We start from the raw sequence: 26,882 nt of genomic DNA, 5'->3' as shown, positions 1-26,882 counted from the left end.
ATGCAGGATTCATAAGCAGAAGCCTTTTCTGCGTAAGGCTGACGTCTTCAGAGCAGCAGTGGGAGGTGCAGGTGCTGTCTTAGGGCTACATCAAAGGTGTCAATTAAGCATAATGCTGCTGCTTCACAACGCTGAGCCACCGCAACCCCCACTCGCTTTCCACGGAGCCCCGAAAGCCTAAGCAATTTTATCTGCTGTGCACTGAATCATAACGAGGTGCCTTTGGGGGCAATATACCAAATGACTCATCTGGAAATCAAAATGACAATAACTCTTGTAAAACCTTGGCTGACTGGCAATCTAGCAAATGCTAATTCCTTTGGATAATACAGTAGGCATTTTTAATGGCTTTTCCTTACTTTTTACATAATGCATTGTTCTCACTGCCTAATACTGGGCCTGCACATTACAAGAAAGAAGCATACCACACTGCACACATCAATATATAAAATACATTACACTGCAAGATAAATGATGACCCCTCAACAAAGATTAGTGATTAGCACCTCAAAATCATTTTGTGCAAGGTACTGTTTAAGATAGAGGTGCACTGTTTTGTACAAGCACAGGAACAACTAGAAATGGTAATTGCATTTCAATGGGATTCTTTTATAGAAAACCATTCCACTCATCTAGGCTACACATCCTCTTTGTACAGAGGACAATGGTTTGTATATAACAGCACTGATTCAAATGCTGTCCAAAGTGTGTGGGGGAGAGCACAAGCATATGGACACATTCACTGAAGGGCATCCAATACTCAGCAAAAAAAAAAAAAAACCACAACACATAGGTCTGGCCAACTGTACGATCTATGACTAAACCCAAAGTCATTAGCAATACTTTTGAAAACAATTAGGAAAAGGGATACGGGAAGACATCAAAAATGAGCTTCTTGGGGTCTCAAAAATTCTGAAGTTTTTCTTTATTTGCGTTTCTTTTAAACAAATGTGTTTTAGACTTACAAACTAATATTAAACTACTGCTATTCACATGGACCCTGACCTCAAGACTGCTACTGCATAGTAAGACTTGTGCTCTGTCTTCTCTTTAAACCAAGCAGATTTTCTTATTATTGTTAAAATATTAAGATAACAGGTACACTTTAATAAACTTTTTAGCACTAGGCACAGGTTCCTGTTCCTTCTGGATTGACTGCTTCTCTATAATTTCCAAGATTATTTTTTCTCAATTATTTTTTTTTCCAACTGCTACTGCAAATTTCTGTCCTGAAGAGAGAAACTTGAGGGTACCAACTGAAAACAAAGAAGTAGATGCAATGGTGCCTTTGACTCATGTACCATGCTGACGAGCAGTTATTTTAGATGAAAACATGAAGTATTATAATCCCTAAAAATTACTCACTTGCCACTACTGGAGCATCCGGAGTGCTTAAACTATGCTCCAATGTTCTCCCCAACAGCATTTATTTTTTTAAAACTGAAAATGATGATAGCTGTTTTGGTTGTGTTAGCTGTCTGAAATAAGTGAAATCAGGAGGAAAATAATGTACCAAGGCCTTCAGGATATTAGTTTGCTCACCTCCTTATCCATGTCCAGATACAAAAGCGCAGAGTACCTTAAAAGCCTATCAGGGTTTTTGTGAGCACACAAGGACTTCCTAAAGAGAGCTGTTTAGGAAACTAGAGAGCTGACAACTAGTTCTGGGGATGAGATCCTTTTTACCAATCACTGGGTAAGTACAGTGTAGGCTTCTACATTTGAAGTAGTTTTCCAGCTCATTTTAACCAACTTGCTGTTGTAGAACAAGCTGTATCATCCTGAAGCAACTGTCTAAAACATCTGTTCGATAATGTACTGGAAATGTCCACTGCAGTGTAGACTTCTAAAGTCAGGCAAGATAAATCCAAACCCACACATTTGGAGGATTGGTATATAGTTGACACTAAGCAAAATTATCAAAATTCTCCTCCCCCTATCAATTTTGATGGATTTCATACCAAGCACAGGACTCCGCTAAACTCTGATGTCCTAAGGCTGTAAGAGGTCTACACTCGAGTCATCTAGAAAAAGGATTTGGGTGATGTGGGCTCTGCTCCCAGCTCTCTATACAGTTCTCCACAATATCCAACCTAACTCAAGTCATCCCGACCGTTCTTCTACTTAGGCTTTACGTTCTGGCAGAATGAGCTCTCTCAGCACATCGTGTTGTCTGTCTTCTGGATGTTCTGCATATGTAGGGATATGTATTTTTATTATTCCTAATTAATGTAATGCCTAAGACAGAGGTCACAACTAGGAAGAAATGGATATTCCTAATAATTCCTCAATCTACTGCAGTAGTCCTCCTTTTTTTATCTTCTCATTTACAGCTTGCTGGCCATTCCACCTCCAATTCTAGTTTCTTACAAATCATTATATTAAATTTCAAATTGAGTTGATATTTGGTGCTGTGGAGCCAAAAAATGCAGGACTGATTGTGATCACCTCCATCAACTCCACTTACAATCACAACACCATTCTTATATAACCACTTTATGACCAGATGACATGGCAACAAATATACGAATAAAATCTGTAATATTTTATAATAACGCATCTCAGATAAGTATAGGAATATAATCTAAACTGCTCCAAAATCTATTTCTGTGCATTCTGCTCTGAAAATTCGTTCTTGTCCAGTATCTGCACTACATTTCTCACTAGCTGATACAGCTCATGTTCCTACAGGGAACCCTGATGTAGATAAAGACATATGAAATTGGTAAATCACTGTTGTGATTAATCATGTCATTGAGTGAGGCAAGAGCTTTCTTGTCACTTTTATTCATAAAATGGCAGGGGTCAGAGACATCAGCTTAACACACAGCGCCCTCCCATCGTCTCATGAAAAAGATTTATCTGTTCAAAAATTCACAGGTGAAATACATATTAAAAAGCTAGAACAAAAACAAATTATTATGGCTGTTCTCAGAACACATAATGCACATGCTCAGCTGTTGTGAACTCCTTTGCCTGCGGTCATCTCTCCTGAGCTTGGATGCATAACAGGGCAGGAACCTGTCTTTTTTTTTTTTTTTTTAACACCTGGCAAATGCATGAAGGTAGAAAAAAGCCTCCACAAAAAAGAACACTAAAGCTGGATACCATTATCTACTGAGATAAACGAAAGATAGGTTTTCATATGAAGATGTTTATAGACCGGTCAAAATGCTGTAAGTAGAAAGTACATTGATAGCATTCCAATAGGTAAGTCATTCTGATAGTGCACCTTTTTATTAAGTAATAAAAACAAAAAGTGAGAGGAGCTGAATTAAAATATCAAATGCCAGTCTGAGAAGCTGCCGATGTCAGTGCCATTACATTAAAATCCTACTCTGCCATAAAGCTGCCTGTTGATGTGCTAGTATTTGTATCCTATAAAACATGTTGAGATGATGCTGCTTGTCTACAAAAGTGGTTTGCCAAACAGAAAAGTGTGCATGAAGAGGAAAGAGGAGACTAAGAGAAGTGCTGGTTGTTTTGCAACCACAACTTATTCATGACTAGGACATGCAACAGCTGAAACTAAAAAAAAAAAAAAAAAAGATTTACAGAAGTTACAACAACATGTGTAGGTCATATTAGCAACTGTTAGCTAGAAGATGGTGATGCCAGATAACCACCTGACCGTGTCTCAGTTACTCTTGTAGGTTGTCAATGTCCTTTTCAAAACAAAACTTTTGTTTCAAGATTATGTGATTTCTAAGTGTTTAGGGAACAAAATCCTGCCTTTTAATTCCTTCTCATTTTGTATTCTATTTGTATACATTTCATAATTTTTACCTTCGTTGCAAAGAGGAGAGTTTGTGCAGAGCACTGTGTTCCTTACTGGTCCCTCAGTAAAGACAAGGCTTTGTCAAGGCTTTGTACTTTAGTGTGCAACTTTATCTCTGGTTGAGATAAATCCCAGGTAATCAGTACTGCATTGTTTACAGCTGGAGCTAAACTGTCCTTTCAAAATTCAGTCCTTCCTAGCGTTTATCAAGGGCCACACAAGAGGCTTGACAGGTCCTCACAGGCTGATCTCCACAAGGTGTCCACTAAGATGACACTGCTACCTCAACCTCAAGTCAGCTATGTCCAACTATCAAGCACAGAAGTGCTGCAGACGTAGACATTGCAGACATGCCCAAGACCTCAGAAGACAAGATGAGATTTCCTTAATATTAACATAATATTTCCTTAACATTAATAATTCCCTGAAATCCAACAGGATTTTCTTGTTGCCTCAGAAGGTGGCTAAGTACCTGCTGTTGGCTTTTGCTCTGCATTTCATCAGAGATGTCTATGATCTTGGCAGTTAATTTCACCTAGTGCTTAATCTAGACAGCACCTACGTGTAATGCAAGATTTAATGAAAAATGAAAAATTTAATGAAAATTTTGAACTGTTTTGCCTAATTGGAAAGATCAGGATTCTCAAATTAGACTACGTGAATGGAGTACCAACTTTGAGGATGTTTCTTTATTCAGCATTTAACTTTTTCATTCTTTAAGAGCATCTAGCCAAATCTATTTCTCCTACTGACTCTTGATTTTTATTATAAGCTATAAAATAATAAAACTTTTTTTTTTTTAATGATTAGTAACAAATACCAACAGCATAAATAAAAAAATAAAAGCAAGCCAGGATCAAAGTAAAAATCATCTGGAAATCCCTGGGTCTGTAGGATGACTCCATCACTCCCATGGGTTTGTAATCCTGGCTTTGAGAAAGTTTCGTTTCAGCATATTTATTACAAAAGCTGTCAGCTGAGTACCTGTAATAGTGTGAATAAAACCATGTGACCCCACCAGAGATAATATGATATGTCATGTTCCTTCCTTTGGGATCCAGAAGACCTTCTTGAGTCAGGTGGCTGAAGAAGGGTTGTTTCTGGATAACAGCCGAAGGATGAACTATCAAGCTAAATGAAAACATATCTTTTTACAAAGGATCACAACTACTTTTTTTTTTTTTTTTTTAAATAGCTGAGAAAAGTACAAGCATCTGCTCTAGAGAAGCTTTCAGTAAGATCCAATTTCTATATCCTGAAACACTTTTTTCTCTAGGGACCATCTACATTTTTGATTGGCTTTAGTTTGATGTGTAACTCCACAATGTCTTCGCCCAGATATAATTTAAAAAAAAAAAAAAAAAAGCCCAGCCTTTGGTAATACTTGAGACATTCTTCACAAACATCCCCTTTCTCATTCGGAATAGATATGTATCACTCAAGTTACTCTTGAGATATACACTTATCTCACTAAATAACCAAAATTCCAAAATAGCTCTTCTTAGCATCAAACCAGAACCACTGTTACAAATAAGATTTCAAGCATCTGAAATATTTTGGGTGATAGTTTGAGGGTAAAAAAAAAAGTAGTTGCTTTTTTTTTTTTTTTTTTTTTTTTAAGCAAGTCCTGAAAACCACAGTTAGGATTCATCTGAATGCAGTAACTTTCCTTAATTTAACAGGCTGAGGATACAGTAATTCCAGCTGCCTCATGCTGCTCTTGATTTGATTAAAAATAATGATCATGAAGAAGTAAGCATTGCTCTCTTCAAATCCATTACCTCTTCACCTGCACTGAGGCTGCCACCAGTGGTGTTAATTGATAGCTGGACAGAAGCCGACAGCTACTGAATAGCTGTCAGACATTCCTAATTTTCAGTCACTGGCAATGGGCTGATACCTGGGTCTAGCTGAAATTTAACATCTCTTTTGTCATCTCCTTTCCTGAGGAATATCTGATGCCAACAAAAACATCAAAGGCCCTAAGAAGACATCAGGACAATTAAATAGAGGCAGGATTATCTGTTGCACTTGGAACCAAACTTTAGCCCTCTGCCTGCCTGTGAGCTGATGCTGCCGTTCTCTGCTTCTCTTCTCTGCCTTCTCTGTTCCCCACTTTTCTTTTCTATTTGGACTGAAAGTGTTTTGAAGCAGACAATATCTCAAATGTATTTGTGAAAAAACAGAAAGCAATCATCCTGCAGTGAGATTTCTGTCTCATGCTGCTATTTTAAAGCACTCTCAAATGTAAATAAAAAAAATTGAACAAAACACATAAAAATAGAGAAGTCGGCCCATACCACAGATCTTACTAGCTTGAATGTACACTTTTAAGGAAAAAAAGTCTTCCGTGTTTGTATAAATATAGGATTCATCTGCTCCCAGGTGCGAGGGAGGCTATCAGGAAAATAAAAGCATACTAAACATATGTTGTCTTAAAAAAGGGAAAAAGCAAGGCTGAAAAAGAAAGCTGAACATCACCTATGTAAATGCTTACAGTTCTCTTCAGTATGTCAGGAAATGGTGTAAAAATGCAGATGCAGCTTTTTGCTCACTTAAGATTGCATTAGCTCAAGGAAGGGTGAGGAGCATGTGTCTGTCATTCCTTTATAGCTGGACTTGTATTTCCTCATCCTGAATTACAGATTTGAATCTGCATAGCACTAAGCCCTGGTGTAGCTTCTGGCTTCGCTAAGTGTCTCCTTCTGCAACCCTGCAGCCTGTTCTCCAGTGTGTCCTCGAGACTGTGGGGCAGCATTTTGCCTTACTCTCATGCTGTTTTCATCTCCTTGCACCTGCAAAGCCCAATAGTGGCAATGGCAGGTTCTGGACTTTCAGGCTTGCTACTTGATGGTTCTCTGGAGCAGTGGCTGGGAGCTCACCAAGGAAAGGGGACTCAGCATCCTTTGCCTGTTCCCATACACAGTCAGGGACCACCACAAACAGCAAGCTTTACACATTAGGGGCAACAGCCCTTTTAGCAGGATTTTCTCTAAAAATCATTTGTTAACATTACAGAAATTGTCATCTGTGGTGGTTTTACCCCGCTGGGCAGCTGAACTCCACCACAACTGCTCTCTCACTCCAACTCCTCAAAGGAAAAGGGAATGAAAATACGATGGAAAGAGCTCAAGGGTTGAAATGAGGACAGGGAGATCATTCCATAATTACTATCAGGGGCTAAGCAGACTCAGCATAGGGAGATTAATATAATTTATTGCCTATCACTAGTGGACCAGCACAGTAAAAAATTAAAGCAAACTAAAAACACTTTCCCCTCATCCACACTATTCTGCATCCTCCCCCTAGACATGAGGGGAATGGGGGATGCGGTCAGTCCCTGACGCTTCGTCTCTGCCACTCCTTCACGGTCCCTCTCTGCCCCTGCTCCCTGTGGGGTCCCTCCCACAGCATTCTGCCACCCCCAGACTCCTGCTCCTGCGCGGGCTCCTCTCCACGGGCTGCAGCTCCGGCCCGGGGCCTGCTCCTGCGGGGGCTCTCCATGGGCCGCAGCCTCCTCCAGGCCACATCCACCTGCTCCACCGGGGGCTCCTCCACCCATGGGGGGGCTGCAGCGTGGAGATCTGCTCCATGTGGGACCCATGGGCTGCAGGGGGACAGCCTGCTCCACCAGGGGCCTCTCCACAGGCTTCAGGGGAACTGCTGCTGTGTGCCTGGAGCACCTCCTGCTGCACTGACCTTGGCTTGGGGTCTGCAGGGCTGCTTTTCACCCCTCTCTCCCAGCTGCTGTTGCACAGCAGTTTTTGTCCCTTTCTTAACTCTGTTCTCCCAGAGCCACAATCAGCAGCGTTCATGGTTCAGCTCTGGCCAGCAGCAGGTCCCAGCTGGCTGGAGCTGGCTCTGATCTGACATGGGGCAGCTGCTGGGCCTTTCTCACAGAAGCCACCACTGCAGCCCACCTGCTAACAAACCTTGCCATGTAAACCCAATACATCTTCAAAGCACCAGTTTTGGTAATAGAGTATTTCTCCATACTTACAGGTGTGAAACTGAGACACAGACATTAAAGAAAACAAAGCAACCCACCTGCCAGACACACCACAAAACTACTCCCTTCAATTTCTGTCAACAACTTCAGAAGCTATTGGGGAAAATGTGGGCAACTCCATACCGCTATTTGCTCAGAACAAGCACCTCATGGACTTCAATGCAATTTATAAACATTTAGTTCAATCAAAGTCAGACTTAGTTCACTTATCATTTGTAATTCTGTGCCAAAGAGGGGAACAGTTCCTGAGGATATTTAGGTGCTTAAGCCAAAGCAGTCTGTTCTCATTTCCTAGCCTCATTTACACATTCATTCCTCTAACAATGTGTAAACAACCCAAAGACAGTGCCTTCATTAACTCTAAAAATGATGAATTCCTATCAGCTATCCTTTGCTAGAAGAGAAACAAAGTAATACTGACTACCTACATCAAAGATTACAACATACTATAGATGCATGTAGCAGAGAATTAAAGGTAACTGATATCCCTTCATTTTAGGATTTTGACAGTTTTAATATCTAACTGTTATTTTTACATTTCTGAACATCTATACAATATCCTTGTTTTGACCCGTGTGGTTATCCATGTGTATTATCTCGATAAGGGCAAGAATTGATGACTGAACCAGGCATCTGATCCTTTTCCTTAGCAAGAATGTGCAAACTTTTAAGAATGCAGTAAGAACCAAACGAGGAATCACATTCTTTCTAATTAGCAACCCATTCCTCTCTATATAGCTCATTTGGCTTTTTTTTAAAAGGGCACACAATCAATAATACTTTCTGCCTACCCAGTATTACTTCTTTTCTCAACTTGCTGCTTTTTACTATGTAACTCTTCACAAAATGATACAGCTTTATTTTGAAATGTATATATAATGTGTATATATATATGTATATGCACTTATATATATATGTTGCCTGTGACTGGAGCAGAGAATCAACCCTTTCTCAACTATTTTTTATGTTTATACCTAATGAGAAAAAAAACCCTGACAGGAGTTGTTCGCTTAAAAAAAAAGTATATATAAAAAAAAAAAAAAAAAAAAAAAAAAAAACCCAAAAAAAAACCAACAACAACTAAAAGCAGTTTAAGAGCACAGAATAAAAAAAATACGCATATATACTCAGCAGTTAACAAAAACACAGCAAAAGTGTAACTTTCAGATATGTACTGGTCATTTAGGAGCCGCTCTTAATAGTGAGATGCTTAATGTAAGCAACATAGAAAAAATCATCTGCTCATATGTGCACTAGACAGTAATTTCTATATTCTGCTACAGCCACATGTACGTAATTCCAATTAGCAGACAACTTTTTTAGGCTTATTGGACAGCAAAACATTGAAATCTACATTTTCTGCACTTCTTTGGATAATTTTATTTTTTATTTAATACCTGAAAGCAGGTGTTTTCTTTGCACTGTTTTTTAGTGCAGAGTCTAACATCAAACTGTGTATTTAAAAAAAACCTACTAATTGCTATATTTTAGTTGTTTTTTTTTTTTTTTTAATCTCTCTCTGCATGAGATTAAGATTTACTCACTTAATATTTCTCCTGCATTCTCCTGCTACTATTTGGAAAAAAACCAAAACAGAACAAAACAAAACACCTGTAACATCCACACACCAAATAGGGCCCCCCTTGCTAAAGTTTAATTTAACTTTATTCCATCAAGCTACAAAGAAAGTAGCTTAAAATATGTTTAAAAGCCAGTCTGTGAGGCTCTTCCTCACAATTCATACCTGTTCCCATCACTTCTTTTCAGGCTTCTCTATTTCAGCTGTTCTTAGGATGCGTGGGAGGCACACTGCCTCCTAGCTTCGCTACCCACATCTGCGCCTCTGTCTCATTGTGTCTCCCCCACTTTTCTCCTTCCCTGAGCAAGGATGTCTTTTTTCTCGGTTTACTCTTCTTGTGGAAATATGGTTCCAGTTGGTCCATACTTCCCCTCTTTGAAACCATCTAGGAGCACCTGGGTAGCTGGACCATTCTGATCACTACTTCTCTTTTCCCTAAGGACTGGATGCAGGTAAGAGAGAGGTCCAGTATGATGATCACTTCCCCAGAGACAAAAGACGTAAGGCAGGAAATAGTGAGGTGGCTCTCAGACAGCTCTAATGTTTGTCTCTTTCAACATCTGTATTCACAAGCCATGCTGCACATGCTGGATTGGGTCTACTTAACTTGCTCATATCAAATATTATTCGTATTTGCAAGCAAATTATTCTGGCATGTTGTCTAATGTACTTTTGTTTATTTATTTGTTATGCTTGGGAAGAAGCTGCAGGAGGGAACTAGTCATAAACTACATGGTGGGAGAAGCTGCGAAAGCAGCCAAAGCAAGGCCCTTCAGACAGAATTAGAACTTTTTAAAGCTTTTTGCTGAGCCTTCTACAGCCTGTACCATTGGCTTGTTCAGTCAACACTGATTTATCTCTTCCTCAGCTATCAATGCACCTCACATTCACATCTGTATTTGCGTTCTGTCCTTGCTCTGTCCCTCTCCTCAGCATGCGAATTGTCTTTTACCTATCCATTCCTTGCTGTTGGCTCATAACTTCCCCAGAAACAAAATACAAAATAAATTATGAAATCAACCATTTGCAAGCACAGATCCTACACTGAGTAACTTTGACTACTTTCTGCATTTTTATTCAGTTCTTAGTAGAAGGGATACTTCTTTTTGTCAGTCTTTAAGTACTGGAAGCAAAATCATGCAAGAACAATGAAGGAAAACTAAGAGAGTAATGCAAGAGTATGATCTGTAAAACACTGAAGAATTCTTTTATACTGGAAAGACACTATCTCAAATGCAACTGAGAAAATAAGTGAATTTTTACTATCAACTATTTTACACACAGTTCTTGCCAGAAATGTGGTATTTTAAGCACATTGCTAATTGTATTGAAACAGGCTGCTGTTTTTTAAGAAAGATTTCTCGCTTGCTTTACCTGAGCTGGTAGAAGCAGGAGACTTGCTGCGTCGAGATGGACCCGGGCTCTTGGTGGTGCTCCTACGTGAACTTGAAGCTATTTTGGTATAGGAAGTAGATTTCACCACCCGACATTCTGCAAGACAAAGAAACCGCATAAGTTAGCAATTAAGAAAGCCAGCAAGATTCTGAAGCAGAAAGAGCATGAAAAGCACAAACACTTAGCCCACGCTTGTTTTCATTCATCTTGAGGAGTTTTATGGGAAAATATAAAATCTGTATAAATGGCTCCATTAAAATCCAAGTACAGTATGTACCACTTTGCAGACAAAGAACTGCTGCAGCAATCCAGACTTTCAGATACCATGGTTACTGCAGGTACTTAGGATTGCTTAATTTAACAGTGCCGAGACGACACAATTTTTTTTTTTTTTTTTTTTTGCTTTTGAAGATTTCAGCACAAGTAATGCAGTGGTTTCTTGTAAATGATCCAGTTGCAATGTAAGCATTTTTGCCAGCCTAGGCAGTCTCCTCTAGCAGAACCGGAAGGCTGCTCTTATATATCAAAATGTTAAGACTGAAGAAGATGACGCAGGTGTCTGTCACTCATGAAAGGTTTGAAGAAAAGTGAAGCAGGTTTGTTGCTCCTGCTTAATCCTCTGGTGAGCAACAGCCCACATTGTGGGCACACGCAATTCATCACAGGTTGAGGGAAATGGCACTACTTGCTCATAAGAGACATCAGTAAAATCAATGAAGAGGCGAAATTACCCTCCCACTTGAGAACACTGCAAGATGTTCAGGTTAGAGTTTACATACACCCACACGGCTCTGTAGGCATTCTTGCATTACGCCTGCAAAATGGTTCTTGGCCTGAGGATGAAAGAACTGGGTGTGCATAAAGCTGATATCTTGCAGTCATAATGGATACTAAATTAATCACCAGACATATTATACAGTCAGGGGAAAAAAAAAAAAAAAAAAAAGATTTCCACTTCTTAGCCAGTATACTATTATAAGTCTGCAGCAATGTTTACACTGTATTCACCTCTCAATGTCAGTATACTTGTTTAAAAATAAATAGACATTTATTTCTGTATCAGACCTGTTCCCCATTTTCTTCCCATGGTTAAGTTTCTCAAAATAGGTTAAGAGAAATAAACAAGACTTTTTTTTTTTCCTCCCTAGTCAGAAAATACTATGTACAAGCCTGCACATTATTTAGTCTTCACAGATGATCAGTGGAGCCTGTAACATAGTTTAGACAGATTAGAGAACAAAGAAATAAAATTGAGCATAACTAATTAACTTAAATATATCCACCAGAGAATGATGTCATGAAGTGTATTTCTCTTGGCTGCCCTAACTGCTTGTCTGTCGTCAAGCTGTTGAAGGAAATGGAAGCAAGAACTGATGCGTTACTGAAGGAATGCCCGGCACAGCTGAGAGCACAGAGGACCATGAAAAGCCCTGGTCTTACCAAGAAGCCTTTCTTCCTAAACTCTCCCATCTTCCTAATGCCAAGTAGCAGCTCATTTCTTTCTGTTGACTTTTTATGCAATTCATTGATGGCTAATCTCATCGTTAAAGCAAGCAACGAAACACCTAACAGCCAATATAGAATTACAGAATGTTTGATCTTGTAAAATTAAGACGTCATCCCGGTGCAAGTCCCCATTCACAGGAATCAGTCAGGAAGATAACTGCATGTTGTAATGGAAAATAAAACAAAAGAACAACAACAACAAAAGAAAACCTAAAATAGAATGATCCAAACAATCAGAAACCATTAGACTACAGTCATTGGCTTAAGAGCCTATGAGGAAAACAGTCAGCTACTTAACGTAACATCCTCTACTATGTAAGAGGCCTTCCTCTACTTTCATCATATGCAGAACACAGTATCTGCCTCCTTTTCTTGCAATTCATGCTACACACTGCACCTTATCTCTCATCTTACTACAATTATTAACTCTTATTTAAGTTTCGGATACCTTATAACCGCCCAGAGTCAGAATGAGATTAGAGATAAGATTCTCCATTCAAACATGTATTTCTCCTCACATTACTGCAAAGGACCACGTAGAAGGTAGTATGAAAGACAAGAATAGGCACCTAAATGCACATCCAATTTATGTTTCTATCCTACTGATAAAATCCTGCCTCAGACAATATACAAGACAGCACTTATTTTCACCCAACAGATTCAGAAATGAAAGAAAATAATAAAGTAATTCTCCTTCACCTGAGCTTCGTCACACGTGGACAAAGAAGATATGTGTGAACTGAAATGCAGAGCTGTTTTGTCACCATTTTCCTTCTCCCCTGGCAAAAGTGCTCACGCTTATATGCTATGGAAGGGTGTTACTGTTTGTAGGAAAGAGGAAGGCTGGGAGCCATCAGGAGATTTGACCACCCCTCACTACTGACAGTCCCCTTTATAAAGAGTGATGTTAGGCGTGGGGTGCAGGTTGCCCTGATGGGCCCAATATAGACCATAACCTGTTATTTGAGTAACCCTGCAGTAGTGGCATAGTATTCTAGGAGAAACCCACCTTCCACAGCTAGCTGAAAAATGAATCTTTTCCCACTGGAGAAGAAACCCTTTTGGGTGACCACATGTAGATGAGGCCATACCTGGAGTACTGTCTCCAGTTCCGGGCTCCCCAGTACAAGGAAGACCTGGACATACTGTGAAGAGCCCAGTGGAGGACCTCAGAGGTGATGAAGGAACTGGAGCACCTCTCCTGTGAGGACATGCTGAGAGTGCTTGGACTTTTTAGCCTAGAGAAGCCTCTTCCTACCACCCAACACCATGATGAGCCCGACTCAGCCTGCTTGGTGGAGATCCAACACTTCTCCACAGGCACTGGGTGCTGCTGGGAGGTTGTCCCAGGGTCATCCTGTCCCCAGGCTGAACTGGGCTCCATCAGCTTCTCCTCACATGGCCAGTGCTCCAGCCACACATCGTCATGATGGTCCTCTGCTAACTCTGTCCAAATTAGTGATGCCTGCCTTGAACTGGGGGGCCTGAAACTGGAGACTATCCCAGACGTGGCCTCCCACATGCTGAGCAGAGGGGCCTGGCTACCTCCCTCTCTCTACTGGATCTGCTCCTGCTCGCACAGCCCTGGATCTGTTAGCATCTTTTGCTGCCAGGGCTTTCTCTCTTTTCTAGTCTGTCAGAGACTTTTCCCCTCTTTCCTTGTTTTTCTACTTGTACAAACCATTTTAAAATCAGCTATGAACGTCTTTGGCATGATTTTCTTTTTCCTCACCATAATAATTTCCAGGTTGTGAAGTTTTAAAAGATCATAGTTCAATACTCTCGCTGTTCAAACACCACTGTGAAGCCCAAGGTAAGTTTTGTCAAAAGCCATTTTTCCTCTAGGTTTACAAGTTTATTCATAAAAGGCATGGGCTATGGCATGTGCTGCAGATACAGGCAAACCTTCAGTGCTACACACACCAGGGCCAAGGCAACTCATGTTCACAAACACTAAAAAGACTTGCAGGCACCATACTACCATGGTACTTGTTGCAAAAAGGTCTGAGCTCCCATGAACAGTTTATGTATGCAATTATGTTGTCACATTAAGTTTGGAAAATTAAGTTTTACTGCAGGCAAAGATCCCACTCAGTAACCACACAACCACGGCTTGTCTCCTCTAAGACATCACCATAATCTGCCAGTTTCTACAGGAAAACGATGTGTACATAAAGAAGAAGGGAAAACAAAACAAAACAGTGTGGTTTTTAAAACCATACTTTCTACTCAGTATCTATACGGGTACAGAAATATGTACTTACCCTCTCCTCACCAGCAGTGTTCCCTTAACTACAACAGGTGCTTTGTAAGCCATGAAACGGAATAGCATTTTTTTCCCCAATTTTCTTTTGATGCCAAAACTGTACCAGAAATAGATCTGAACTCCTGACAGAAGACAGTTATGCTGTCTTTCTCACTCATGTTGGCATGCTCAGCAAGGGGAAAACATGACATTTTTCTATCGTGTGTTCAGTGAGGAAAGAAATGTTTCACAAAGCTCTGGTCCTTCCTCTCACCATCGATGAAGATTAAAGCAACAAAATGATGATACCCATGGTAAGCAAAAGAAGGTCAATTTCAAGGTCTGATCCCAGACTTTATTGCTTTCCAACTCAGAATAACAGATAAATAAGAATGTTTTCCAGCCGAAACATCTTGCAGTAAGATGTTCCATTGTGTAGCTACAGACCGAACTACAAAGTAGGGGACGATAAACACAGACTACCAGCAGTGAGACTAACAATGTAGCACTGCAGTCCCTTTACAGCATGCAATATTACCACAGAGGTCTGAGGCATTTAATGGACATTAACAACAGTAAGGCTGAGGAAAAAAAAAAAAAAAAAGAGGAAATATCCCAAGGCTACTATGTGACATTGCTGAGACACCTTTGGGCCAAGACAAGGAACAGAAAGTTCCTGAGATTGCACGGTGATGCTAATGAGTGGTAGCAACTGGTACAACTAGTAGGAAGCCCAAGATACTTGCAAGCTCCTGATTATTCCTGTTCTCAAATGTACGTAGTATAAGCACGAGGTAATTCAGGGATGCTAATGCGCAGAATCATAACGACTCCAGTCTCCAGGCGTGAGATTTGAATGTGATGTTCCATTTCCAAAATGCTTAATTAGCTTTTATGTTCATTAAACTTTACAATGGCAAGAAAGCAGCAGAGAGTAACTAATCTGCAATAAATGTGTCAGAAAACGAATGAATTTAACATGTTGCTAGAGAAGGTTGCGAAAAGTTGTCTAAATCACCATGAGATCAAAAAGGTTTACTTGTCAGCTACTCAGAAGTTGACTGTATGAACTTCTCGAGTTCTTTCTGGGCTAAAGCATCACTCTCTGTTGCATTTTGCCTTTTTTGAGGGCTGTGTGTAGGGGACAGATACTTATTTTTTGGTATCCCTGCCAATCTGTTTCTCCGGGATGAGAACATTTAACTTGGTTTCAACAACAGCTGTATCCTACAGATAAGCAAGGCAGGAGGATCAGCGATGTCCATGCTTGTTGGTAAGCCACTTTACTCTAAGCCTGCGGCTTGTACCTTTTACCACTGCTTAAAGATGTTAGCCTCACTAGCAATGTCCTCAGGCCAATCAGTAGATCATTACCCCAGATTTTAGCTTTTAATGTTGAGTGATTTGTTCCATGTAGCTAATTCGTAATGCAGCTAATAAGATTTTACTTTTTAGTTGCATTCATGCCTTCAACTAAAAACAGTAATCTTCTGTTTGCAGAACTAAATTTCACTCTCTTCGGCAAAAGGGAAATGGTATCGCCCTCTCTAGTGGCATTGATACATAATGCAATTCACTCAACCCTACAGATGTAGCACTGGCAGCTATGACTTGTAATTATGACATGTTCAAAAGGGTAACTATCAACCTGTTCCCAGAAAGGAAAGAGAGAGAGTTTCACAGGGGCTTAAGCATTTTCTCATCATCTGTTTTCATGGTTGTGCCGACTTTAATTTTGTTCTGCATGTCTTCCCGTTCAATGTGTTTCTGATGCAGATGGACAGTGATGTATGGGTAGAATACAAAATCCTAAAGTTTTATCCCATGCACTAAGCTATCTGCCACTGTAAACACATGTTTTTTTGAGATATCCTATCGTTTGGTTTGATTTCTAATCAGCAACCAGCCCTCTGCTCATGATAAAGATTAGGAATACTGTTTATTTAAACCGTGCCAAACATTTGTAGTAGCAAATATGCAGCCTTTTTTTTTTTTTCTGAGAAACATGGTTTTACTGAAAAAGCTAATTTTTCGTTAACGTGAATGAGCATTCTCCAATTCTGAAACAGGGATAAATATTCACTGATGAGAGAAAAGCTTCATAGAATAATCTGCAAGCTGTTAGGAGTCCAAATAGATTCACCCAACCTAACAATGCATTCATATGTAGGTACCACTCCAAAAATGCTTTGTAAGTTAGAAATAATGTGTGTGTGAATTCAGTATTTGCAAATCTGACTGGAATATCATTTATTATCACTAATTTCTGATTCTAATTCCCAACTTTCAAAGCCCTTATTTGTTTCCAATTTCTGTGAAATCAACCAGAAAGTTTTAATAGGAAGAGATATTGATTGCATGTGTAATCAAAACAACGCTTCAAGTATCTCCTACTTCATCTTCAAACATGCTCCTTTCTCCATAATTTAAAGACACTGATGGCAGGATTGAACTCATTTACTGTTCGACAGCTAAAAATATGATGTATAGGTATGAACTATTCACCGTACAATCCTTCCACAGCCAACAGAACATGCTGGTTTCCATGACTTATCTTAGGAACCTATAAATTAGAAAAGATTAATCTTATTCATGAAATGACCAGGTAGGGATTACAGAGTTTGAGAACTGGTGGACATACCTTAACTACAAGCAGTATCTTTGTGTGGGGCTGGGCTCTTTTATTAAATATAAGTTTTTTTGCTATAGTCTGTGATCATACTGCAAACAGATTTTATCTTCCTACCTTCTCCAAGTGTCAACCTTTTTGTCAGAATCACTTATTTTTCGCTATATAAATGCTATAATATTAAATTTTACTTTTTGACAGAGACAGAAAAATTCCACCCCAGAGCAGTGATAATACGGAGATTAAAAAATAATAATAATAAAAATTTTCTTGTCATTCAATAGCTTCACTGACAAGGCACAACATCATATCATCTAAATATTTTCTAACTGCATTTGTAGGCAGAGAAAATTAGAAGACTTCTTCAAAACCTGGTTGTCTAAATGAATCTGAAATATTTCCTACTGAAACCATGTGAATGAATTTTTATGTGTAAAATGCTACTTTCTGAAACAGCATTATCAGAAATTATGTTTAAAAAGCTTGAAGACTGAGTTGAAAAAGAGAATTCATTTGCTATAGCTAAAACACACCTCTAAACACACACGTAGTCTTTAACACGTATGTCTCGCGTGTCTTGCCACATACTCTGCTTCATTTTCAGAGATTTTAATTAACGTTGCTTGTTCAAGATACCTCACCGGAGCTGTTCCAGTGCTTATACAGATGTTCCTCATGTTTGCCCCTGTATTCAGAACCCATTCCGGTGGCATACCACCCGACCTGAACTGACCAAGATGATGAAAAGTTACATTTAACTGAAACGATTATGATACAGCTGACTACAACTACAATCAAGAGAATGATTTTTATATATGAACTCAGCATTATTCTTCCTGAAACAAAGACATGGCCAAAGGCTTCTTTTTCTTTCTGTGACAAATGCATATTTATTGGGCATATACTTTAACAGCAGGTATTATCTATCCCTCAAAGACCTCAGGAGAAACATCCATCATTGGAGTGCCTTTACTTTATCCACACAAATTGGATGGCATTTTCTTGGCATTGTTTTATTCACACAGTTGGCGATGAAGTGAGAGGACAGAACAAATTCAGTATTTCTTGAATTTTCTGTTCAGCAAGATCAATGGTTTGCTTTCTTACTCAGCGCAGAGAGGTAATATTTGTCATATTACCTATTAAAAATCATCTTGTTCCTTACTTTGAGAATAAACAGACTCCCAATCCAGTGCATATGGTAAATATTAACATCATCCTAAGCATCAAGTATACAGGCATTCCATCATATTTTTTTGGATTCCAGCACAATGGAAGTGACAATGTTGCAGCCCAAAAATACTGGGGTTTTGGTACTGCTTGCTATCTGCTGTCTAAAGACTACCATTTGTACTAACCTGTCTTCATTCTCAAGTGACTGTTTTGGAAGTTTATAAGCTTAAGGCCCTTCTGCAGTTAGAAAAGTAAAAAGTCCTCATTTGCAGAACGCTGGCTGCACGTGGAAAGCATCGGTTAAGGTATTACTGAGAAGCACCCATTCGAAATGGTCAACTTGAACACACTTAACCAGGTTTCTTGGACGTTTCAGGTTATACCTTCTGATTTGTGGTGAGAATGAAAAAAATGTGTTTAAACCAAATGTCCTATTTATTTCTGCTTTTAAAGCTTTTCTGAGTAAATCTTCTTATTTATGATGAACTTATCACTGAAATTACTTTATCAGGCAGAGTAAAGTTTTAAAAACTTTTTTCCCAAAGAAACAAAACACGCTATACTGGGATAAAGATTATTGTCACAAAGGTTAAGCACAAACCAAATTCCCATCGCACTCACACATTTAATAGATTAGATTAGTAAGAAGTCTTGCACAAAAAAGAAAATATACAAATAAAAACTAATCATTAAAGCAGACAAATCTGAGAAGCCAGCTATTTAACTTGTTGTTTTGATGCTGTTGTTTCAATTTGCTTTAGAAAGACTACCTGCAATTATGCAGATAATGTAAACTTAGCAACAGAGGGATTAGAACACTACAAGCAGAATAGGTAAGAGAGAGTCCTCAGATAAACAATTGCAAATTGGCTAGACGTGCAGACCACTTAGGGACAATCTTTAAGCTATCAGGTGCCTGTTTTCAGAATTGTGAAGGGCAAGTGAAGTTCCAAGAGACTAGAAAAAAATATCAAGTGCATATCTTAAAAAAATGGGACAAAGCAGTAAGCTGGGAGTTGTGGAACAGTCAGTGTAACTTGAGTTTCCAGAAAAAAAGAATGTGAAGGGAGGGTGCAGAGAGGACAGAGCCAGGCTCTGCTCAGTGGTGCCCAGTGCCAGGACAGGAGGCCATGGGCACAGCCGGGCACCCAGGAGGCTCCCTCTGAGCACCAGGCAGCACTGCTGTGCTGGGCGGGTGACGGAGCCCTGGCACAGGCTGCCCAGAGAGGCTGTGGGGTCTCCTCCTTGGGGAGCTCCAAAAGCCGCCTGGACGTGGGCCTGGGCAGCCTGCTCTGGGTGTCCCTGCTTGGGCAGGAAGGGGTGGTGGATATGACGATCTCCAGAGGTCTCTTACAACCTTAGCCATTTTGTTGTTCCATCAAAATACAAAGTTATAAAGGAAACAAACAATCCAAAGCTTAGAATATATTAAAAACTATGTTCAATAGTCTAAAATAGTTTTATCGAGAACAAACTGCATCAAATTGGCCTTTCCATGACAGCATAATAGGGGGGAGAAGAAGAGATGAAAAAGTTTTTTTTTTAATCTGGAATTTGAAACCCAAACCCCAATTTAGGCAAATATCATCTACAGAAATTGCATTTAAGATGGGTATTAGAAAACAAATCCAGAGTAGTTACTAATAGCTTATTCTCTCCTAGGTTTGAGAAGGAGCTGAGGAGCTCAGCAGGGTTGTTTCTGAGCCTAGTACTAACCAATATTTTCATTAATAAGCTTAGAATACATTTTAAATCTGGAGATGGCATCACCATACATAAAACTATAAGCACAAGAGAGCAACAACAACAACAACAATAAAAAAGGATACAATTGAAAATGTCCAAAGCAGAATGACCAAATCCAGGAAAATAAGCAACAGAAACAAGGTTGAAGCCAACTCACTATTTGAATTGGTTGCATAGATGCTAGACAACAGCTCTGCAAAGAGGGATGTAAGTGGGACATGTGCTGAATCTGAAGCCAACTACTCAGCCCAAGGAATCATCATCCTGCTGATATGAACAGGAGCACTGTGTGGAAGACACCTGCATTATTCTGTTCTCCTTAGTGCTACTGAACAATTTGCTACCACAACAAATGTACTTTTGTGTAACCTGTTCAGAAATGTGGTTTTCATCTCGAGAGGGTCGAGCGAACATCAAGAAAGATCACAACTCTTGGAAACATGACCAATGAAAAAGACGTAATCTAAATCTGATTTATTTTTATTTTTTGGGTGGTCCTCTGGGGACCCACAAGCTAGACTCGATGACCCCTGTGGGTCCCTTCGAACTTGGATATTCTATGATTAAATGGGATCATTAGCTCAGAATACAGGTTAAAAGGCAAAAAATAGCAGCCTTTAGTACATAACAAATTGCGAAAAAAGAAGAAAGAAAAATAATTCCTACTTCAGTAATAAGAGAAAATAGAATGATCTTAAGTTTCTAGAAATAATTCCAGATGATTAATGACACAAGGAAACATTTTTTTAACTGCAAGGAAGAGGAAGAACTGGAACACATCATGTAGAGGACCTGTTGATTTTCCCCAACTACAATTTGATGCAAACAGGTTAGTCAGAAACCTGTAAAGACAATTTGGGGTATAGCAGGTCCTCCTCTGGGACCTATCAGATCCCTTCTATGGTTCTTTTGATTAACTCTTCCTACTATGACTCATACAAGGTACTCAAAAGGTTCTTCACTGTCAGCACTTCTGTCTGGATTTAGCTGAAAGATAAGTAAAAGGAAGAGACGCACTCTAATATAAAACTGACTTTAAGTCCAAGAGCATTATTAGCAAGGGAAGAGTGCTTGCTTAATGGATAAATTAAAATCAGTATAATTTCCTGAGTAGAGTGACTATTGAGAGATAAATCTTTTATTTGTCTTCAAAAACCAGACAATTGATTAGCTTTAAGAATTCCTCTAGTGCAGGGCACTAACAGAAATGATATCCCAAAATATGCAGACATTTTCCTTCACAGACAGTTCAGGATCTTGTTGGCCAACATCCTCTCATACCATTAGGATGTAACACTCATTCCAAACCTATGATATGATGTAACTTAATACTGAGAGAAACAGGTCCATACTGACTTCAGGGATTACATCGTTCCTTACTCTAGCAGAACTGATGTGCTGCTAGAGTTGCTTGAGGAGGCACACCTCTATCTCCCGCAACTCAATCTGCTCTAGAAACATGTTTTTTCTTTAACGGGCATGTCCATATTTAAAACAAAAGCAAAAAACAAAAACAAAACAAAACAAACAAACAAACAAAAAAAACTCACAAATGCTAGCCCAGTTAGTAGCTATCATAAAGAAACAAAATAAAAGCCAACCAACCAAAAATATGTTCGCCCACACCATCTTCTGAAGCAGTCTGGACCTTAAACATATCAAGGAAGGATTACAGCTTAACTTGCAGCTGATGCTTAAATGATGATCAACATGCAACGGGTAAACAAGTGAGGACAGGAGGAATGTTAACTATCTATTAATAGGACTGTATTTATATACATTCAGATGGGTTATTGTTGGAAGCAATGCTTTTACGCTATACATTCTAAAATAACAGATATTATTTATGGTATTATACATTTCAGTGGATTGTTGTTTTTAGTCTCTTTTTTGAAAGGTTATTTCACTACTCAATTGCACAAACTTAGCTGATAATAGACAATTCCAGCTTGAGTTGGCCTTCAATTAAATGAAAGCCATCACTATGGCTGATAAAGTAACCAGTGTTGTACATGAGTATGTTTCACAGGTGTGTTTCACTTTTTGAATTCTTTGACCCATGTAATTTTTTGCCTGCAAGGCAAAAGGAAAATCTCTAGCCCTGTTTCTTTTCTACTAATTTCAAAGAAATTCAAATGCATAGCTATGTTGTTTCAAATAAAAATGAAATTCTCCGAAGTACTTGAAGAGGGCTGTCAAATGGGTTGACAAAACACTGGCTGCTTTTGAGTTGAAGTCGTGTAGCAACTATGAAAGATGAAAAAATAATTAATTTAACAAGTTCTGCCATATTATTCTTTGTGAATCACCCACAATTTTCTCAGATATGTTCTTTATTTAAAGTCTTATTTCTCTGAAATATGCATTTAAAAGTCTGGGATTGTTCAATATTTAAAGTAAGAGTACTCCTAGTCTTGGAAGGGATGCAACACTCCAAAGCTGTTTCTGAACAGATAAGGAACAGCTAACAGTAAAGACCTGATGCTAAGCCAATGCTTAATAACTTATTTTCTACAAATATTCTCAAAAAGATACTCAATTTTCTTTGAAAAGTCATTCCAACATACTTTTCTTACAATAGTAGCCCCCCCACCAAAACACTGAATGAGACAACAATGGCAGTAGTAAAATAGTCCCTGAAATTCTCCGTTTCTATTCCCCCAATATCTGGAACCCAAGAAGCTTTCAGAGAACCTCATGGATCTGCTTCTTAAGCAAAATGCAGAAATACCAAAGACAAAGTATCCTTGTGGTAACTTTCCCATTTGCTCCCAACCTCCCCGTGGTTTTGTCAGTGTCAGTCCCAGCTTCCCATATGTCTGTTTCTCCCACAAAAAAGCCTCTGCACTTTCTCTGACACCATGTCCTATGAATAGAAAGCTCTCCCTGAGGCAACCTGCACAAGGCAGCTTCCCCCTCTGCATGATTCCCCGATGATTTTATAGTTTAAATATTGCAATCGAGATGATGTAACACAATGCAAAACAAACAGATGGGCAAGAGATGTAAAGCGTGGCCAGGCCTAAACTGGAAAACATCACTGCCAGAAATGTTGTTGGGCTTGCAGCTGCTGACATTGCTCCTGGGATGCGTGCACGCTGAAGCTTTGCTGGCAGCTGTGCTGCTGGCTGAGGTTTGCAGCATGTGGTTCTATTTAGGTGCCACAAGCTGGGCTTTGTTTGCTTACTCCAAATTTACATGTGCCTGCATGCAAACCTGTGGAGATAAAAGGTAATTCCGGATGCCAGAACTCTGTTGGGTAGATCAGGCATGTTTTCCTACACTACAAGAATGCCATGAACAAATAGGGGTTTTTTAATGAGGCATCTTTACTGTGCGACTGCAGTGCCGAGATCTGGAGATACCATTTCCTTAGATTTAGCTCGAGAACTGGTAGCAACCTAGCTATGGGAAAATGGAGCTCAGGAAGGTAAATGAGCATATGTTCAGCTCCGTGCTGCTGCAACAGACCGCTCGACTGTGGGTGGGGGTTATTTAAATCCCATTTGGGCATCTCTAATATTAAACAACGGGAACTCTGCAATGGTACCAAGGAAAAACAATCAGTCCCAGTCCAATTTCTTTCCTACTTATTATCTACCCCACTATCTTCATGTGACAGAAAGTGAAGTTCATCAGTAATGTAAAAGCAGAGTACCAGAGACATCTCTAAGGAAAAGTAGTTCTAACAACAAGGAAATGCTAGAAAAAAGGACACAAGTACTACAAACTGATGCAAGTGCAATGGTAAATCACAAGAGAACACAGTAAACCAAGTCCTCAAGAACTTTCATTGTCCAGTCTCAACCCCATCACCCTACAGACTGTGACAGGAGACTGACGTTTCTGCAGCAGTTACAGGCTAAGGCCAGGAATACCTGACGGGCTGAGCCATATGCTCAGTGACCAAACAAAACAGGTGAAGAAGAGCTGTAATGTACCAGCTCTTTGAACTTGGACTGCTCCACACAAGCATCACCTCTGAAAGGCCCAACCTGACGTGTAAGTTGCCTTCTTGCTTGAACAGGAGCTCCTACCCCTATTATTTACAGCTGATAAAGCCTGGATATTCCATGGCTTTACAAAAGTAAAATTCCTTACCAGTGAGAGGAATACAGTGCAACTACCCATTTCTGGAAGCTGAAATTAAGTATTATGAGTTATTTATAGATAAAACAATAAAATACAGACCTACAAGTAGCATTTCAGATGGGTTCAAAGCCATTATGGGGACACAACAGTTTTCAGAGGAGTATGAATAATGAATTCATACCTCATTTCCAGGACAGTAGGATTTGTAGGATCTACATTATCTACCTTGCTTTGAAACAGATAAATGTACACAAAGATTTTAATTTTGATCATTATTTCTTTCATATCGTCACTGAAATTTATATACCATGGGGTAAATATTAAAAACATATTGATAAATAGAGGCCCTCTGCATTTTTTCCCCCAAACCTAACTCTTCATTCTACGATGCCTGCAAATTTCATACCAGTAGCTATCAAGGTAACACAGTTGAATTACGTACATAGTTGTTATCTGCAAAATCAGTCCACTTCCCATTATTATTCAAGTGTCAGGAAACATGAAAGGAATGGATTGATGAGGCAGGAGGATACGATGACCCATATATATTTTATTGTCTTTTTTTTTTTTTTTTTTTTCTGGCTATTGATGCAAAGACAATGGGAAAATTTGCACAATTGCACCTAAAACTCATCACAGACTTCAAGGCAGAAGACATCATCAGCCACAGATCCTACTCACAGGCACCTCATCAATGATTTAACATGACAGAGGGGATTGCAGCTTCATTATCTGGTAATATTTTATTTATTCACATTTAATTACTGCATATCATAACAATCCGAACCTTGACTGCATTGCAGAAGATGAGGGAAGGAATGAAGCTGTTAGACCGGCTGTACTAACACATCTGCTTTGCAGACCTACAGGGATTCACTAAGCCACAATATATAATAAAAGTGAAAAAAACACTTATATCCTACAAATGAGTTACAAATTCTCCACATTGAAACAGGGTGAAATAAACAATGATGTCTTTAAAACGCATGTAGTGGACACGAAAAATTCTATTTATCTTCATTATATGCTGAGAGTGTTTGGACCAAAATCCCCAATTTAGGTGAACCATGAGGAGGAAAAAAAATGATAGCAGGGGAAAAAAAAGTAACATGACAAATTAGCAGAACCAAACCTCTCCCCCAGTGGGAGGGAGAGGTGAAGGCCAAAGGGTAGATTAATCTTGCTATATCATATGGTCTTGATCTTAAAAATTTCTCTGCATGTTTAGCAGAAATCACACGCACAATGGGGAGACTTTGAAAAGATCAGGAGCCAGAGCAGATTAAGATGAAATGGGGCCAGGTCCAAAAAGCCGTCAACCTCCCACCCTTTCCTGCAGACTCCCATGTGGGCAGGAGATTGTTTCGTGGCTCCAAAGTGCTTGTCTGTGCTGAGCTTGTTGATGAGTGTTCTCGCTCCCCGTGTGTCCGACAGAGCAGTTTGGGCTTCTCTTTTCACAGGAGTGTGAGCTGCAGCTGTAGAGGCAGGTCTTTGTAACCCCCTGCACCTCGTGGCCCCTGAATTACCACACAGAACCTGAACCTGGCTGAGCCAACCACAAAAGCGGATCCACACTCCATAAAAAAAAAAAAAAAAAGGAAAAAAAGAAAAAAAATCTTTTAAAAAGCAAACAAAATGAAAAGCTTCCTTAGCTCCGCTTTAAGGCTGTAATATAAAAAAAAAAAAGGCTCAAGCAGATGATGAGGTTACTGCAGCTTACCGTGAGTGTCAGCTGAGTCACGGCAATTATCTGCATCTATCCATGGTAAAAGTGAGTTAGTGCAACATGGCTTAGCTGAGCCTACAATAGAAGGAGATCAAATTATGTGCACATGGACAATTGCTACAGCTCAGCTGATGTGCGATTGCTTTTCAAGATACTGAAATTGCTTGTGTATATGAACTTCAAGTCTACCAGCCAATCAAATAATTTAGAATAAAAAAAATGGAGTGGAAAGTGTTTTAAAATCAGCTGTTCGTTCAGGAAGACACCTGACCACAAGACATGATGTAGGAGCCCTAAAAAGCAGTGCGGTGAGTATTGATCTGATAATTCAAATGTATCTGTAAGGAAAACTGACCAATTTGCTTTCAGAGCAGCGAGGTGCAAGAGCACATGTCCATTCACATAAATCTAACAGCAGTGTTTTCACTCTCCTTTAAGATAAAAGATAATTTGTTCCATGATTTATGATCTCACTGACTTCCTGTATTGAATTAGGTAGCTGAAACAATGTCTATCGTCCTGCAAAATTATTATTAATATGATAGCATCCACAAATTCACAAACTGATGCATTTTATCTGAATTAATTGTGAGTCTAACAAAATAACTTTATGAGAAAAGGTTTATACATCAGCTAATGTCAAACTTTTGCAAACATCCGCTCAGAACTTTTGCTTTATGGAACGTGCAGAGAATGCCAAACGCAAACACCGATGTAATTCCCAGTTCGACACTGGCACAACCACCCTACTATGCAACTTGAGAAACCTCCCGTACGTCAGGTACAGTGCTGCCCTTGCTTACTTAGGAAGAGCAATGCAACAAACAATTTTATAACTTTTGCTACATATGTCTTCTTTGGTTGCTTTTTTTTTTTTTATTCTTCCTACTTTTTGCTCAGTTTCCTAATTAGATGACCTAAATGTTTGCCCTTTCGGTATCATCCTACAAATGTCTACCAATCCAGTTACTACTCACTGTACTATACAGGACCTTTTTTTCTTC

The 26,882-nt window shown here is 39.3% G+C and overlaps 1 protein-coding gene across 3 annotated transcripts in view; it reads right to left on the bottom strand.

The window, feature by feature from the left end:
* DCLK1 (doublecortin like kinase 1) overlaps nt 1–26,882 on the bottom strand; it is a 243,734-nt gene that overhangs the window by 69,865 nt on the left and 146,987 nt on the right. For all 3 annotated transcript variants that reach the window (XM_032188937.1, XM_032188918.1, XM_032188910.1), the window contains exon 5: nt 10,741–10,857. In XM_032188937.1, the coding sequence (XP_032044828.1) occupies nt 10,741–10,857 (117 nt within the window). The remainder of the gene's footprint in view (nt 1–10,740; nt 10,858–26,882) is intronic.

This window comes from Aythya fuligula, chromosome 1 (genome assembly GCF_009819795.1).
Source record: "Aythya fuligula isolate bAytFul2 chromosome 1, bAytFul2.pri, whole genome shotgun sequence".
Lineage (NCBI taxonomy): Eukaryota > Metazoa > Chordata > Aves > Anseriformes > Anatidae > Aythya > Aythya fuligula.
The sequence above is the reverse complement of the archived record's forward strand: the minus strand, read 5'-3'. Positions and strand labels throughout refer to the sequence as shown.